This window comes from Amphibalanus amphitrite, unplaced genomic scaffold, assembly GCF_019059575.1.
Source record: "Amphibalanus amphitrite isolate SeventyFive unplaced genomic scaffold, NRLGWU_Aamphi_draft 000094F_arrow, whole genome shotgun sequence".
Lineage (NCBI taxonomy): Eukaryota > Metazoa > Arthropoda > Thecostraca > Balanomorpha > Balanidae > Amphibalanus > Amphibalanus amphitrite.
The window spans coordinates 1,004,005-1,019,128 of NW_024881590.1; the positions used below are offsets into that span (position 1 = coordinate 1,004,005).

General features: G+C 53.2%; 2 protein-coding genes across 2 annotated transcripts; one reads left to right on the plus strand and one right to left on the minus strand.

Moving 5' to 3' along the window:
- Window positions 1–3,621: 3,621 nt before the first annotated feature.
- LOC122380293 (uncharacterized protein K02A2.6-like) lies at window positions 3,622–7,470 on the minus strand. The gene is made up of 2 exons (XM_043363340.1): window positions 7,202–7,470; window positions 3,622–6,424 (listed from the first exon to the last, which is right to left on the minus strand). Exons 1-2 carry the CDS (start codon window positions 7,468–7,470, stop codon window positions 3,622–3,624), a joined length of 3,072 nt encoding a protein of 1,023 aa, XP_043219275.1.
- A 2,082-nt stretch (window positions 7,471–9,552) lies between these two features.
- Window positions 9,553–12,654, plus strand: LOC122380294 (uncharacterized protein K02A2.6-like). The gene has a single exon (XM_043363341.1). It carries the CDS (start codon window positions 9,553–9,555, stop codon window positions 12,652–12,654), a length of 3,102 nt encoding a protein of 1,033 aa, XP_043219276.1.
- The last annotated feature ends 2,470 nt before the right edge of the window (window positions 12,655–15,124 follow it).

Consider the following 15,124-nt stretch of genomic DNA (forward strand, 5'->3'; position numbering starts at 1 on the left):
AAAAATCGAAGTAAAAGTTTGGTACCCTCAGGGTACCTATCTAAGGCATATATCAAGGAGGACGTAAACCAAAAATGAGCCTGATCGGACTTGTCAGTCGACGGCCAGAGCCTAAATTGTAAAAAAGCAAAAATGTCGATAATCTTTGCTTTGACCTGACCTCTGACGTCATCGGTGACCTCGAGGTCAATGAAAATAGGTTTGGCTCGACAGCTTTTCCAGGGCTATCAGACGCCGTTTGAATTTTGACGATCGGCCCAGTAGTTTGGGAGATAGGAGAGAGGCTCTGGAGACACCCCCCCCCCCTCAGTCACTCGCTTTATGGAAAAATACCTCAGTCATGCGCGGGTTATCAATCGCTGAAGTTAAAAAGGGATCACTCAGTCGATACATCAGTCGCGAATATGAGATCTATTCCGGAGGTAAGGTCACTTAATGTGACCTGCTGATCTGATCTTGAAAGACCAGGGTCTTATTTATTTTTTTTCATAACATTACAGAGATGTAACCGAAGGTTTGTTGTCAATAGTTAAAACACTATTCTTTAGAATTGTGTTTTTCTATTGAAAAACAAATCGAGTCCCCGTACAGCCCAAATTCTTTAACGAGCTTGCAAAAGATGACTGATGTCATCACTGTCTACCGTGGAAGTCGTATGGCTGCCCATCTACGCTGGAGTATGAAAAACATCATCTCACAAATCTGAGTTCCCTGACAATTTGGCAAAAGCTGCCTGAGATCAGTACAACTTGATGCTCTTGAAAACGGCTGCTCCAAAAATTCTGATTTTTTCAGGATTACTAGTGGGCCAGGTGATCTACGTTCTGGTATGGGTCTCCCCTCCGCGGACCATCTGGTGCACGTGCCACGTGACTTTGAAAATTCCCGTGTTAAGCCAATGGGCAAAATGAAAAAAATGCGTTCCACGGCGGATTGCTCGAAAACGATCCAAACGACCCCCCATTTTCCTCCATGCAGATCAACCACCATTCGGTGCACTACCCATGGGTATGTCGCAAAGTGGCCGGAAAAGTCCAGAACCACGTGCCACGTGCCGTTGAAAATGACCCTGCACACCGGAAATTGGGACTTTTGGTCATTTCGGCGCACCCATGATGCATACTATGGCGTGGGTGACCAAACAATGGGTGTCATCCGGTCGTCCAGTGGGCCAAAATGGTAGTTTCAAACTTTTGGGATCCATCATTCTGGGGATTCTTTTTGACAATATACTTACGTTTCTTGGCGCAATGTTCATTCCACCCAGCCGGTCCTCAATGCGTTAGGTGACCCAAATGACGATTGACCTGAAGGAAGTTGGGGGCGAGGAACACGCACGTGCCATCCGTTTTTTAATCGGGCGCTTTCATCTAGGAGATTTTTGCAGATATCTTTTTGATTTGTGAAAATGACCAGCCTAGCGGTATGCCAGTCGTTGATAAATTATTATCTTGCTGCGGCCGGGCGCTTATTTGCGGTGTTTGCGTTTGGCGGCTGGCGGGCGACTTTTAGTCGTTTTCGGTTAGCAGTTAGCGTCGGTGCGGTGCGGGCGGTTTTATTTTTTTCGGCGTTTCGGCGTTTTTTTCTGTGTGGTTTGCGGCGGTCGGGCGATTTTTTTTGCCGTTTGCGTTGGCTTTTCGGGCGTGCGTTTTATTTACACGTTTTGCGGTGTTTACGTTTTGCGGCGGGCGGGCGTTTTGTGTTTTTTTGCGGTGTTTGTCTTTGGCGGCGGGCGGGCGGGCGGGCGATGCGGGCGGTTTTCTTTTTTTTTTTGCGTCGTTTGCGGTGTTAACCCTCTAATGCCCACGCATAGTTCCACGGTTCCTAAAATTAGCACCTTGTGACATATGATTCATTTAGGGTCCCTTGTTCGAAATCTGGAGTCAAATATTTTTTCGCAGTTCAAATTTCGGAAATAAATTTTGTATCAAATATGATACATTGGGCATTCCACTTGGTAATTTTTAGTGGTATCAGACCACACAGAAGGAAGTGAAGACATAGATGAGAAAATATATATTATTAAAAATTTCAGTGATAAAAGTGGCAGTTAAAATGTGTAAAATGCCAACAAGACATCCTTCACTGTGCACTTTTTATCAGAACATTTTCTTAATATTTCATTGGCATCCTTCTTGTATCAAAATGTCCTTTCAGTCGGTGCTTAGGGAACAACGCTAATCATAGGCAATAGGCATCTATTTACGAGTGCCTTCTATTCCTTCTATTTCCACGATACAGCGCAGCGCGTTGCACTTGTGCAATTTTTTCCATAATTCAGACATGTGGGCCGTGCTTCTCAAACGTAGATGCGTTATGCATACTTGATATAGAAATGAAGACATTACACTTTACAGTTGGCTCGCGGTAAGTGGTTGAAGTGAAGCAGTTCTGATGCAAAATGCTGGACAGCCTGCCGACGGACCGGGATCAATGCCAAAGACGATGCTGGTTTATCTTCACGATAGCTGAACAATCTCTGGTGACTGAAACTCTCAGCCTGTGAATCGTCAGTTCGCACTTTGACTGGTCGTGCGGTCCTGATGTCATCGGCGTTGCAGTATAACAGCCGCGCACTGACCAGTGCAGTAACGGTTGTACGTGTCAGACAACAAAGGTACAGGTAACTGCCCACCGATCGGCAGGAACTTGCACAATATTCATTGACCTCATATGGAGGTGAGCATACGCATTACGCAATGCCGCACTTTAACTTTTAAGTACAAAAGTAGTATCCATGTTTTAGTACCTATAAATCCTTTTTGTTCAGTGGCACTCAGCTACCACAGTTGGCGGCATATGTCAATATCTGTTAAAGGAAATAGTTCACTTTCACGAAATTATTTTTTTTGCAACGATTTATTATTTTTTATGTTCAAAATAATCAGCAAAGAAAATAAAACCTTTTTATAACAAAAGATTTTTTTTTCTATATTTTGATATAGGAAGAACTTTTCAGTTTCTGTAAGGCACACCCGATCCAGTATGAAAAGAGCATGGGTCCCGAAAATTCTTCAGAAACAGAGAAATTATCGCAGCCACCGGCATTTGGGCGATCTGCTCGATCTGATAATGTTCCCCTGAATGTCCTAATTGATCAGTGTTGTGTTGCCTCTTCACTGTGGCCTCGTGAGAGGCGGGCGGCCGAAAACAATCACCGGAACTGCCGGACATGTATTCTGCCGCCGCACAACAAGATACCAAAAACCCACGTGACCAACGCCTACGCCGCCATTACCGGAAGTCCACCCCGGACTTAGTAGTGGGCCGATGCCGGTGACTAAACACGAGACGAGAGGGCGGTGAGCATTCTTACAATTATAGTGCCTATCAAATAAGAAACTAAGCACGACTACAACGCGTGGGCATGAAACGTCTACATTTTACAAATCACATTGGCGCCGGTTCGGAATTTGCAATCAGCTGACACGACTTGGGTCTTCCCTAAAAATAACAAAGCAACCTCGCACAATTCTGGCGCAGCTGATACGAACACTGAACAGCGCAGCTAAATTCACGACACAACACCACCCCTCTCTTTGAGGGAAAACACACCCTATGAAAACACCCAGGCACAGGTACGGTGCTGAGCTAAACTGTACACGCGCAAACTCGCCTAACCTACGGCGAGAAACGCTTCCGCGGCCTACGCACCCTACGGCTGCGGCGCGGGGCCGCATGCTCGTCAGGGGCGGCACCGACTGGCGCCGCTGGGACAGGACTGGTACCCCTGGGCGGCTCGGGACACACATCATCGGTAGGAGCGGGGTCCACGGTCACCGGGGCTGGGTCAGTAGGCTCGGGCTCGCCCCCGACTGGGTAAAAGGTCACCGGCACCTCGCGATCAGCTTCCCCCGGGCGGCCCGGTACCAGGCGCCTGGCATGCACCCGCTCACCTGTGGCCAGCCTGTAGCTGACCGGACCGGTCCTGCGGCTCACCTGCACAGAGCGCTGCCCCTCGACCCGGCCCGTCCCGGGCTTCCGTACTCGCACCCAGTCGCCAGCTTCCCATCGCGGGGCGGCCGTGGCGGTGCGGTCATACCGGGCCCTGTAGGTCTCCTGGTACGACTGGTGATGCTGCCGGACAGCTCGATCCTCGGCAGCACGGCCGGACGGGGTCACATCGGACGGGGTCACATCGAGAATCGTCCGCGCCTCCCGCCCCCTCATCAAAACAAAGGGCGACACTCCGGTCGCCGGGTGGACCGTGACCCGGTACTCACCCAGGAACTTTCTGACAAACGTCGAGCGCGGCTCCCTCGCCAGGCGAGCCGACTGGATGGCTTCCTTAACCGTCCGGTTCAGCCGCTCGACCATGCCGTTGGTCTGCGGCGAATAGGGCGAACTAAACGTCTGTTTGACGCCCATGCGACCCAAAAACTCGGCGAGTCGGCCCGACCGGAACGCAGGGCCGTTATCTGACAGTAGCTCCAGCGGCACACCTTCGCGAGCGAACACTGTCTCCAGGAACTGGCAGATACTGTCTGCCGTCGCGTCCTGGCAGAGCGCGACCTCCGGCCACCGGCTGTACATATCGACGAGCACAATGCCGTAGCGCTCAGACGACGGACCTCTCATGGGACCGATCACGTCCACCATGAGGCGCTGCCACGGTCCATCTGGGAGTGGGATGGGCTGGAGGGGCGGCCTCTCCCTCCGCACGTGCCCATCGTGCTGAGAGCAGACCTCACAGCTCTTCAGCAGGTCACGCACCTGCCGGTCCAGGCGCGGCCACCAGAAACGCTCACGAAGCCGCTGTTTTGTGCGGACCACCCCCTGGTGGCCCGCGTGCGCGTTAGTCAGAACGCGCTCGCGCAGCGCCGCTGGCACCACCAGCCGGTCACCGCGGAGCAGCAGCTGGCCATGTACGGACAGCTCGTCCCGTACCTGAAAGAAACCAGCTGCTCGGGGGTCAACGTCCCTCTGGCGGGGCCACTGCCCGGACACGTACCCACGGACGACGCTGAGACACTCGTCGGCCGCCGAGGCGTCACTGAGCTCCTCCTCAGAGATGGCTGCTGCCACCGTCAGAGCTGCAATCTGGAGATCGTCATCATCCGGCCACCAGGTCTCGGCTACCGGCAGCCGTGACAGGCCGTCGGCCACGGTGTTCCGCTCCGAGCGGACGTACTCAACGTCGAAAGAAAACTCGAGCAGGCGGGCCTCCCACCGCGCGACACGCCGCCCGACGCGCGTGGAACCCTTGGGACCGAAAATGGTACACAGAGCCTGATGATCCGTGCGCAGAGTGAATTTCCACCCCCAGAGATAGTGGCGAAACTTCTCACAGGCCCACACCACGGCCAGCGCCTCCTTCTCCACAGTGGAGTAGTTACGCTCGGCCGGAGAGAACGACTTAGACGCGTACGCGACGACCCTGGGCGACCCCGAGGCGTCGATCTGCGTCACACACGCGCCTGCTCCGACGTCGCTGGCGTCGGTCGTCAGCACCGTGGCGAGCGCGGGGTCGAACATACCCAGCGCCGGTGACTGACGGATGGCGTCCTTGACGCGCTGGACGGCGCTGGACAGCGCCGGCGACCACTCGAACTTGTCAGCGCGCAGCGCAGCTCGCAGCGGCTCGACCAGGTCCGAGTACCGCGGCATGAAACGGGCGTGGTAGCCCGTGGCTCCCAGGAAGGCGCGGAGGCCCTTCTCGTCCTGTGGCTCTGGAGCCTCCAGCAGCGGACTGATCCGCCCTGGGTCGATCTGCACACCGGCCGCTGAGATCCTGTAACCGAGGAAATCAATGTCACGGCAGCCGGTGGCACTCTTGGACCAGTTCACTTTCACACGGTGGTCCTCCAACCGCCGCAGCACCTGCTTCAGGCGAGCGTCATGCTCCGCCTGGGACGGTGCGTGGATGATGATGTCGTCGAGGTACACCTCCACCCCGGGGATGCCCTCCAGCATCGACGTCATCACCCTCTGAAAACAAGGGCCGGCACTCGCCAGACCAAAGTTTACACGGCGGAACCGGTACAAACCCTTGTGGCTGACAAACGTGGTCAGGTTCTGGCTGTCGGGATGCAGCTCCAGCTGGTGGTACGCGTCCTTCAGGTCCAGCCTGGAGAACATCAGCGAACCACGGAGCCGATCGAGAACGTCCTCAATCCTCGGGAGAGGATGACCATCCGTGATGACCGCCTGGTTCACCCTCCTCATGTCAACGCAGAGGCGGATGGCACCGTCCCGTTTCCTGCCAACGACCAGTGGTGAGATCCAGGGAGACGCGCTCACCTTCTCAATCACGCCCTGGGCCTCCAGCTCATCAATCCGGGCACTCACTGCGTCCAGCACAGCCAAAGGCAGGCGGCGCAGTGGCTGGCGCACTGGTGGTACCCCTGGGTCAACTGTCACTCGGTGCTGGTACCCAAGGATAGCGGGTTGGGCCCCCGGAGAGGCTGGTAGCTCGTCAGGAGGGCTGGTGGGTTGGGCAGGCTCAGGAGAGGACACACAGGTGGGGTTGGTGGACACACTGCACACACGGTTGCCCACAATACAAACATCAAACACTTCCATCAGGTCAAGGCCCATCAGAGCGCGTCCTGACGGCACAACATACACTTTGACCAACTCTGTTTTCCCCCGGCATGACACATGAACACTTTTCACCCCCAGCACATTTAGCACGCTCCCCCCGTAGGCACAAAGGCTCTCCTCGGCTGCCCCGAGATCACCCTGCACAGAGTCCCTCGGCAGGATGGAAACTGGAGACCCTGAGTCCACAGTGAAAGTTACCTTGAGCCCCTCTACCTCAGCATCAAGGGTCAGCGGCACGGCACTAGCCCCAACAGCTAGCACCTGGACACTAGAAACCACACTAGCACCGCAGTGCTGGGCAAAGTGGTTGGTCTTACCGCACTTGGAGCACTTCCTACCGAACGCTGGGCAGCTGCGGTCACCTCTGCGATGTCCAGGGCGCCCGCAGCCCCAGCACTCAGGGCCTGCTGTCTGCTGCTGTGGTTGCTGCCGTCTCGGCTGCTGCTGCCTCCCCTGCGGAAGCTGCTGCCGTCCTTCCTGCTGCTGGGCTGGGACCGGGCCGAAGCGTCGGCGTCTGGACCCCCCTCGCTGAAACTTCTGTGGCTGCAGGGCCTGGACAGGCACAGGCACGGCTGGTCCCTCGATCACCCTTGCTTCTCGTTCAGCAGACTCCAAGGTGTCGGCCAGAGTCAGGGTCTTCTCCAGAGTCAGACCTGACCCTTCCATGAGAAGCCGCTGCCTCAGCTTGGAGCTCACGGTCTTCTCAATCACCTGGTCCCTGATAAACTCGTCCATCTGGGCACCGTACTCACACGTGCTGGCCAACTGGCGCAGCACGGAGACCCACTGGCTGGTGGTCTCACCTGGTTGCTGCCCCCGGCTGCGAAAGCGGTAGCGCTCAACACAAACATTCTGTTTGGGAGCGAAATGGGCCTCGAGGCGGCGCAGGCACCATTGGAAGTCGTCCTCGCTTTCCAGCTTCTCCATGGGTGGCAGATTCTCAAACACCCGCTGCCCCTCCGTCCCTAGACAAGTCAGGAGGACAGCTTGGCGACGTGCGGGAGGGAAAGCGTCACCTCCGACCGCACACAAAAAGTTCTCAAACATCCTGACCCACCGAGGCCAGGGAATCGCCGGCTCAGCTCCAGCGGTGGGCAAAAACGGCGCGGGAGCCGCCGCGAAATCCATGGTGAAAAATCACTGTTCGAAGTCCTCAGTCGCCACTTTGTTGTGTTGCCTCTTCACTGTGGCCTCGTGAGAGGCGGGCGGCCGAAAACAATCACCGGAACTGCCGGACATGTATTCTGCCGCCGCACAACAAGATACCAAAAACCCACGTGACCAACGCCTACGCCGCCATTACCGGAAGTCCACCCCGGACTTAGTAGTGGGCCGATGCCGGTGACTAAACACGAGACGAGAGGGCGGTGAGCATTCTTACAATTATAGTGCCTATCAAATAAGAAACTAAGCACGACTACAACGCGTGGGCATGAAACGTCTACATTTTACAAATCACATTGGCGCCGGTTCGGAATTTGCAATCAGCTGACACGACTTGGGTCTTCCCTAAAAATAACAAAGCAACCTCGCACAATTCTGGCGCAGCTGATACGAACACTGAACAGCGCAGCTAAATTCACGACACAACAATCAGTACGAGAATTTCTCTAGAGTTCTCGTAGATAATTTCTCTAGTTTCTGAAGAATTTTCGGGACCCATGCTCTTTTCATACTGGATGGAAATATATGCAAGGCACACATCTATAGTATCGCAGCTAATTAGTGCCTACTGTTGTGTTGCAGCTAATTAGTGCTTACGTCACAAGCTTTCGCTTGTTGTGTTTTCAGATCTGTCCTTGCACAAAGTTGTTGTTGTTTACCACGTGGCCATGCCGTGAACTACATAAGCCCAGTGTCTAAAGCCTAGACAAATACAGACGTGGATGCAACAATATTGGCGACGAGGCAACTTTAAGTTCAAGCTCTAAAATACATTGAGCCTCTGCTACTCAGTCGAAAAAGCCCCGCGCAGCGATGGCCTCGCCCGCGCTGGAATTGCCGCAATTCGACGTATCTCGCCCTGACGAGTGGCCAGGATGGCTCCGTAGGTTGGAAAATATGTGTCTGGCGATGGATGTGTCAAATCCAGTCAGAAAAAAGGCATACCTCCTGCATTTTGCTGGTCCAGCAGTCTTTGACTTGCACGAATCCCTGCCTATGCCTCAGGCCGCAGAGCCCACCGATCAGGGGGACCCAGCAGCAGCCCAAGAGCAGAGGCAGCTGGATCCATATCAACTGATATGCAAACAACTCAGTGACTATTTCGTGCCACAGAAAAACGTTGACTACGAATGCGATGTTTTTCGCCAAGCCGTGCAGGGAGAAGGTGAGTCAATTGACAGCTTTGTCTCACGCCTGCGACATTTGGCCAGGAGCTGTGAATTCACGGATCTTGCTCGTGAAATCCGCCAGCAGCTGATTGCAGGAGTCAGAGACCCCAGGGTAAGGGAGAAAGCCCTGCAGCAGAGAATGACCCTGGAAAACTTGCATTCGTTTGCAAGGGGCCTGGAACAGGCAAGAGCACAGGCCCGTGCCATGGAGGCACACCATCAAAGCCGGTTCACCAGTCTGCCTCCTGTAAAAGCCCAGAACATGGTAGAAAGCAAAAGAAACCTCACTGGCAAGCCCCGTGTCCAAGAGACAAAAGAAAGATGTTCAAGATGTCACAGCCCAAAACACCACCACTGGGAATGTCCATTCAAGAACGAGACCTGCTACCACTGTGGTCGGCAGGGCCACACAAAGGTGGCCTGCCGTAACAAGGAGCCACAGGCTACGCCAAGGAAGAATCCCAGTCATGGTCGGCATGGCAAAGTCAAATGCATGAGCCAACAACAGGACTTGAGTCAAACTCAGCAAGACAGCCCAACTGATGAGTACGTCATGCAAATCCGCCTGCCTGTGAACAAGACAGAAGTCAGAGAAAATGAACCACTTGTCACAGCAGTGAACTTGGACGACAGAACAGTCCAGATGGAAGTGGACACAGGAGCAGCAGTCACAGTGATGTCAGAACAGCTGTTCCACAAGCTGTGGCCAACAAGAAAACTCGACAAGTCCAGCCAACGACTAAAGACCTTCACTGGAGAGCCCATTCCAGTTGTTGGTCAAGTCGATGTGAAGGTGCTCGCTCAAGATGAAGTAGTGCACCTGCCACTCCTGGTGGTGGGAGGTGAAGGCAAGCCCCTGCTAGGTCGCAATTGGCTGTCAAAGGTGCGACTGAACTGGCAGGCCATCTTCCAGGTGAAAGCCTCACTGGAAGAAAAAGCGCAAGAGCTCCTGAAAAAGTTCCCAAACCTGACGAAGCCAGAACTTGGAAAAGCAAATACTGAAGCTCATCTGGAGATAAATCCCGACATAAAACCAGTATTCTGCAAGCCCAGGTCAGTTCCACTAGCTCTGCGTCCGCTGGTAGAAGAGGAGCTCGACCGTCAGATCAAGGCGGGAATCTTGAAGCCCTGCAAGTCGGCGCAGTGGGCAGCGCCCCTGGTGACCATCCTGAAACCAGATGGCAAGTCAGTACGGCTGTGTGGGAGTTATAACCTCACGGTTAACAGAGCCAGTCATCTGGAGCAGTACCCATTACCGAAAGTGGACGAGCTCTTGACCCAGCTATCTGGAGGTGAGAAGTTCTCGCTAATAGATCTGGAACAAGCCTACCTGCAGATCCCGCTGTCCGAGTCTAGCCAGAAATACACAGCAGTGAACACACACAAAGGACTCTTCTCGGCAACCAGATTGGTATATGGAATCAGCAGTGGTCCTGCCATATTCCAGCGCCACATCGAAACTCTGTTGGCCGGAATCCCGAACACCACGGTGTTCCTCGACGACATCTGCGTCACAGGCCCCAACGATGCTGCACATCTGGCCAACCTGGAGGAAGTGCTAAAACGCCTGGACCGAGAAAACCTGAGAATCAATGCAAAGAAGTGTCGTTGGTTCCTGCCGGAAGTCTCCTACCTCGGACTGAGAATCGACAAAGAAGGTCTGCATCCAACAGATCAGAAGATCGCAGCCGTGAGAGACGCCCCAGCACCTGAAAACGTCGGACAGCTGAGGACGTATCTCGGTCTCATCAACCACTTCAGTCGCTTCTGCCCGAAGCTGAGTGCAGTCGCGGCCCCACTGTATGCCCTGTTGAAAAAAGATGCAGAGTGGCGGTGGCGAACGGCTGAGGAGAACGCCTTCAACGCCACGAAGACACTCCTCTGTGAGGCACCATGCCTCGCTCACTTCGACGGAACAGCCCCCGTCATCGTCTCAGCAGACGCCAGCTCATACGGCCTGGGCGCCGTCCTCTCACAAATGACTCCAAGTGGAGAACGCCCAGTCGCCTTCGCTTCCCGCACACTCAATGAAGCAGAGAAGAAGTACAGTCAGCTCGACCGGGAAGGTCTCGCCCTGGTGTTCGCGGTGAAGCGATTCCACAGCTTCCTCTACGGTCGATCGTTCACGCTGAGAACGGATCACAAGCCTCTACTGGGACTGCTTGGCAAGACCAAAAACCTGCCAGACGCTGTTCCGCCCCGCATGGTGAGATGGAAGGTGACTCTGGATGCCTACCAGTACCATCTCGAGCACACGCCTGGCAACGCAGCTCAACATGCCGCAGCAGACGCTCTCAGCCGTCTCCCAAGACCGGAAACTGTGCCAGAAACGTCAGTGACACCGCTCATGGAAGTCATCCACATGCTCGAAGCTGACGATGCCCTGGTAACAGTTGAAGCAGTTCGAGAGTGGACGCGACGAGACCCGACTCTCTCAGAAGTGCTCCACTACACCCGGTATGGATGGCCCAAGGCTTCAGCTGTAACGCCAGCCCTCCTGCCGTACCACGGTCGCCAAACCGAGCTGAGCATACAAAACGAGTGTTTGCTCTGGGGATGTCGTGTCGTTGTACCCCCCGCATGCCGTCAGAAGGTCCTGAGACTGCTCCATGAAGGACATCCCGGCATCTGCACCATGAAGCGCCGAGCCCGTGGCCAGATCTGGTGGCCCGGAATGGATACAGACATTGGAGATGTGACCAAAGTCTGTGATGCCTGCCAGCTGAATCAACCAGCTGCGCCGAAGGTGGCATCCCAACCATGGCAGTACCCAGACGCTCCGTGGCAGCGAGTCCACGTGGACTATGCTGGTCCTGTAGAAGGGAAGATGCTCCTCATCATAGTAGACGCATACAGCAAGTGGCCTGACGTCTGGATCACCAACAACGTCAGCGCTCAAACAACCATCGATCATCTCCGCATGACGTTTGCCACGCACGGTCTTCCAGAAGTGATCGTGAGTGACAACGATGGCTGCTTCACCAGCAAGGAGTTCGGCGAGTTCATGAGCGCCAATCAGATCCGCCACGTCTTCACTCCACCGCTGCACCCGGCATCAAATGGCCAAGCCGAGAGCATGGTCAAGCTGGTGAAGAACGGCATCAAGAAGCAGAAACCAGCACCGCTGCTCACGAAGCTCCAAAGATGGCTGTTCCAGTACAGGAACACACCGCACACGACAACAGGGAAAGCTCCGGCCGAGATGCTTTTCCGTCGTGCTCCTCGGACGCATCTCAACCGGCTGCATCCGTTGGAGGAAAGGAGAAGCCGCAGTAGTGTCGAAACGGGCACTGTCATCCGAGCCTTCCGAACTGGAGATCCAGTCTACATCACTGAAGTAACAGCCTCCGAGTACAGATGGCTCCCAGGCACGGTTCTCGAGACATGCGGACCGACCTGTACGGTTCTTCTCCAAGATGGCCGCAAGTTCCGCCGACATGTGGATCACATCCGGCCGCGATACACGTCTGGTGATACCGGACTGTTCAGGGAGGAAGGACGTTCTCAAAGCGACTACCGCTTCCAGCCGCCTGCAGCTGAGCCCGGACCTGCAGCGCCCCGATCAGCGCCTGTCACTCTGCCAGAAACGCTTCCGGCTCAACCGGCAGCGCCTCCAGCGTCATCAACTACAGCACAGCCAGTGACGCTTCCTCCGGCCGCTGAGCCAGAGATCGCTCCGGCGCCCGCGAGCGGACACCAGCTCGCTGGACTACCCAGCCCCGTGGCGAACTCTCGTCCGGCGCGTAACCGGCGTCCACCCGATCGCCTGAACTTGTAAGCGCTGGAAACAGCTGGAAGGGAGGTGTTATAGTATCGCAGCTAATTAGTGCCTACTGTTGTGTTGCAGCTAATTAGTGCTTACGTCACAAGCTTTCGCTTGTTGTGTTTTCAGATCTGTCCTTGCAAAAGTTGTTGTTGTTTACCACGTGGCCATGCCGTGAACTACATAAGCCCAGTGTCTAAAGCCTAGACAAATACAGACGTGGATGCAACAACATCCTCAACGCAAGACACCTTTTTCGGGACGGTAAATAGAATATCTTTGCCTAGGGTGATCGTTGGGCTGTAAAAGCTCCTGATTTATGCTCGTCTCAGCCCAAGCTACGGAACTGCTATTCCAGTTCAAAACCCATGTTAAAAAGTGAACTATTTCCTTTAACAAATGACATACCTGGCAGTGAAAATGCTTGCCAGGTATCAGGCACCTGCTGTAACCTGGCAGCAGTGCATGGTTGCCTACTTCTTAGATAGAAAATCAAAGGAACCGCGCCCTAGCTACGGTCCGGAGTCTGTCTTCATGGCGAGCCCGTTTAGCCAGCTTCCTCTGAAGATGACGATATAGTTTTCCACTCCACATTCAATCTCTTAATACTGGGATGAACGGAGGAGATTTGAATCGCAAACAAATTGTGAGTCGTTCTCCAATATGAATGCTGGCTGGCTGCTAATGCAAGTCTTCAGCCATGCCCAGCTAACACATAGACCCACAAGACATAAATAAGCCCGTCCATAACCCCTGTTGGAATAGGTATCGAAATTGTGCATGAGACCGCTGAATCCTCCTGTCCCTAACATCAAGTCTCAATTTTTGGTTTCGCGAGTATAAATGCTCGCACGGATGATCGTTCCTTGAAATCAACAAGCTTGTCATCGATAGCATGTCATTCCTAACGTGGTTTTAGAAGATATGGTCTGCTAGTGTCCTGCAGATCAAAAAGTTCACTATTGTCATCGTCAAACAGTTGCAAAACCATATTCCTATGAGCGTTAGAAAAGTCGAGATGTATGAGGCATGTAAGGCCACTCATAGAAAGCTAGATGTTGGAAGATTGACAAGGATGAGAGGCGGCATAAGCGTACCAATATCGTTATGACATTTTAAGTCTGGAGCGAAATAGAGTTATCTGGCGCAAGAGGTGCGAACTTCACAAATTTATGCATCTTGTACCATCGTCATTTGCAATGACTCACAGGCCATTGCAATGCTTATCACCTGAGAAAACTATGGTATTGGCACACCGTATGTTGCAGCGGCGAAAATTTCATAGAAAATATTGGAGTGCTATGCCCACTGTATCATATCTAGTATCCCCAAAAATAGGGGTCCATATCTTCGACCCTGAAAAAGTTGCGATGTTTTGCAACATACTATGATATATATTGAACATTTGTCTCACAGTATACCAAGTTTCTTTCCAAATGACTGATTTTTTGTTTTCTAAATGCTTAAATTTACACTTGCATCTCAAATTGATTTTCGGCAAAGGACAAACTGACCCTCTTCAAAATCACCTGGTGGGAAACTGAGAAATCATTACTTAAAAATTTTGCCTCCAGGTGGTCGCCAAGACGTACCACTTCTGATACAGCAGGGTTTTCAACAATTTTCACTTCTATGATTAGCAGGCGAATTTTCTGCAAATTGACTTACAGATATGATACCGGGGGCACTAGAGGGTTAAATTTGTTTGCGGTTGGCGGCCGCTTTTTCGTTTTTTGCGGTGTTTTTTTTTTTTTTTTGGCGGCGGGCGGGCGATTTTTAGGCGTTTTCGGTTGGCGGTTAGCGGGCGTGCGATGCGGGCGGTTTTATTATTTTGCGGCGTTTTTGCGTTTTTTTATTTGCGGTTTGCGGCAGGCGGGCGTTTGTTTATTTTTTGCGACCTTTGCGTTGGCGTTTCGGGCGTGCGTTTTGCGCGTTTTGCGGTGTTTGTGTTTTGCGGCGGGCGGGCGTTTTTCACAATTCAAAGTCCAAACCTTCGGGCCACAGCGCTCCTCGAAAAGCGCTGCCCTCGAGTAGGTATGCTAAGTTGTGCGACCGACCAGTGGCCTCATACAAGAAAACCTAATACCTAAAATTTTGGATAGGTATTCGAGACTCCACTATCTATAACATGCATAACTTTGATCGCCCTGAAAAACCTGGCGCTGAGGGGCTAACGAAGATGCGACTACAAGACCGTGCAGACCGCAGAGGTTCACTTATGGCGCTAAAGGTCAGTGACTTGACCTGAATTGAACATTTGGCTTATGTCAAGATCTGACTTGAACAAAAATAAGTTTTGCTAACATTTAGCTGCGCAAATCCGAGTAGTCGCAAGAAATCCGTCATGCAACAGTGTAGCACAAACCCACTCCCAACCCTTACTCCTGGGGGGGGGGGGGGGGGGTCGAAATGAGCGAGCACATACTCGTATTTGCATTATTCTGCTAGTGATCTTTCAGCTAATTAATCAGTCATCGTTTGACGT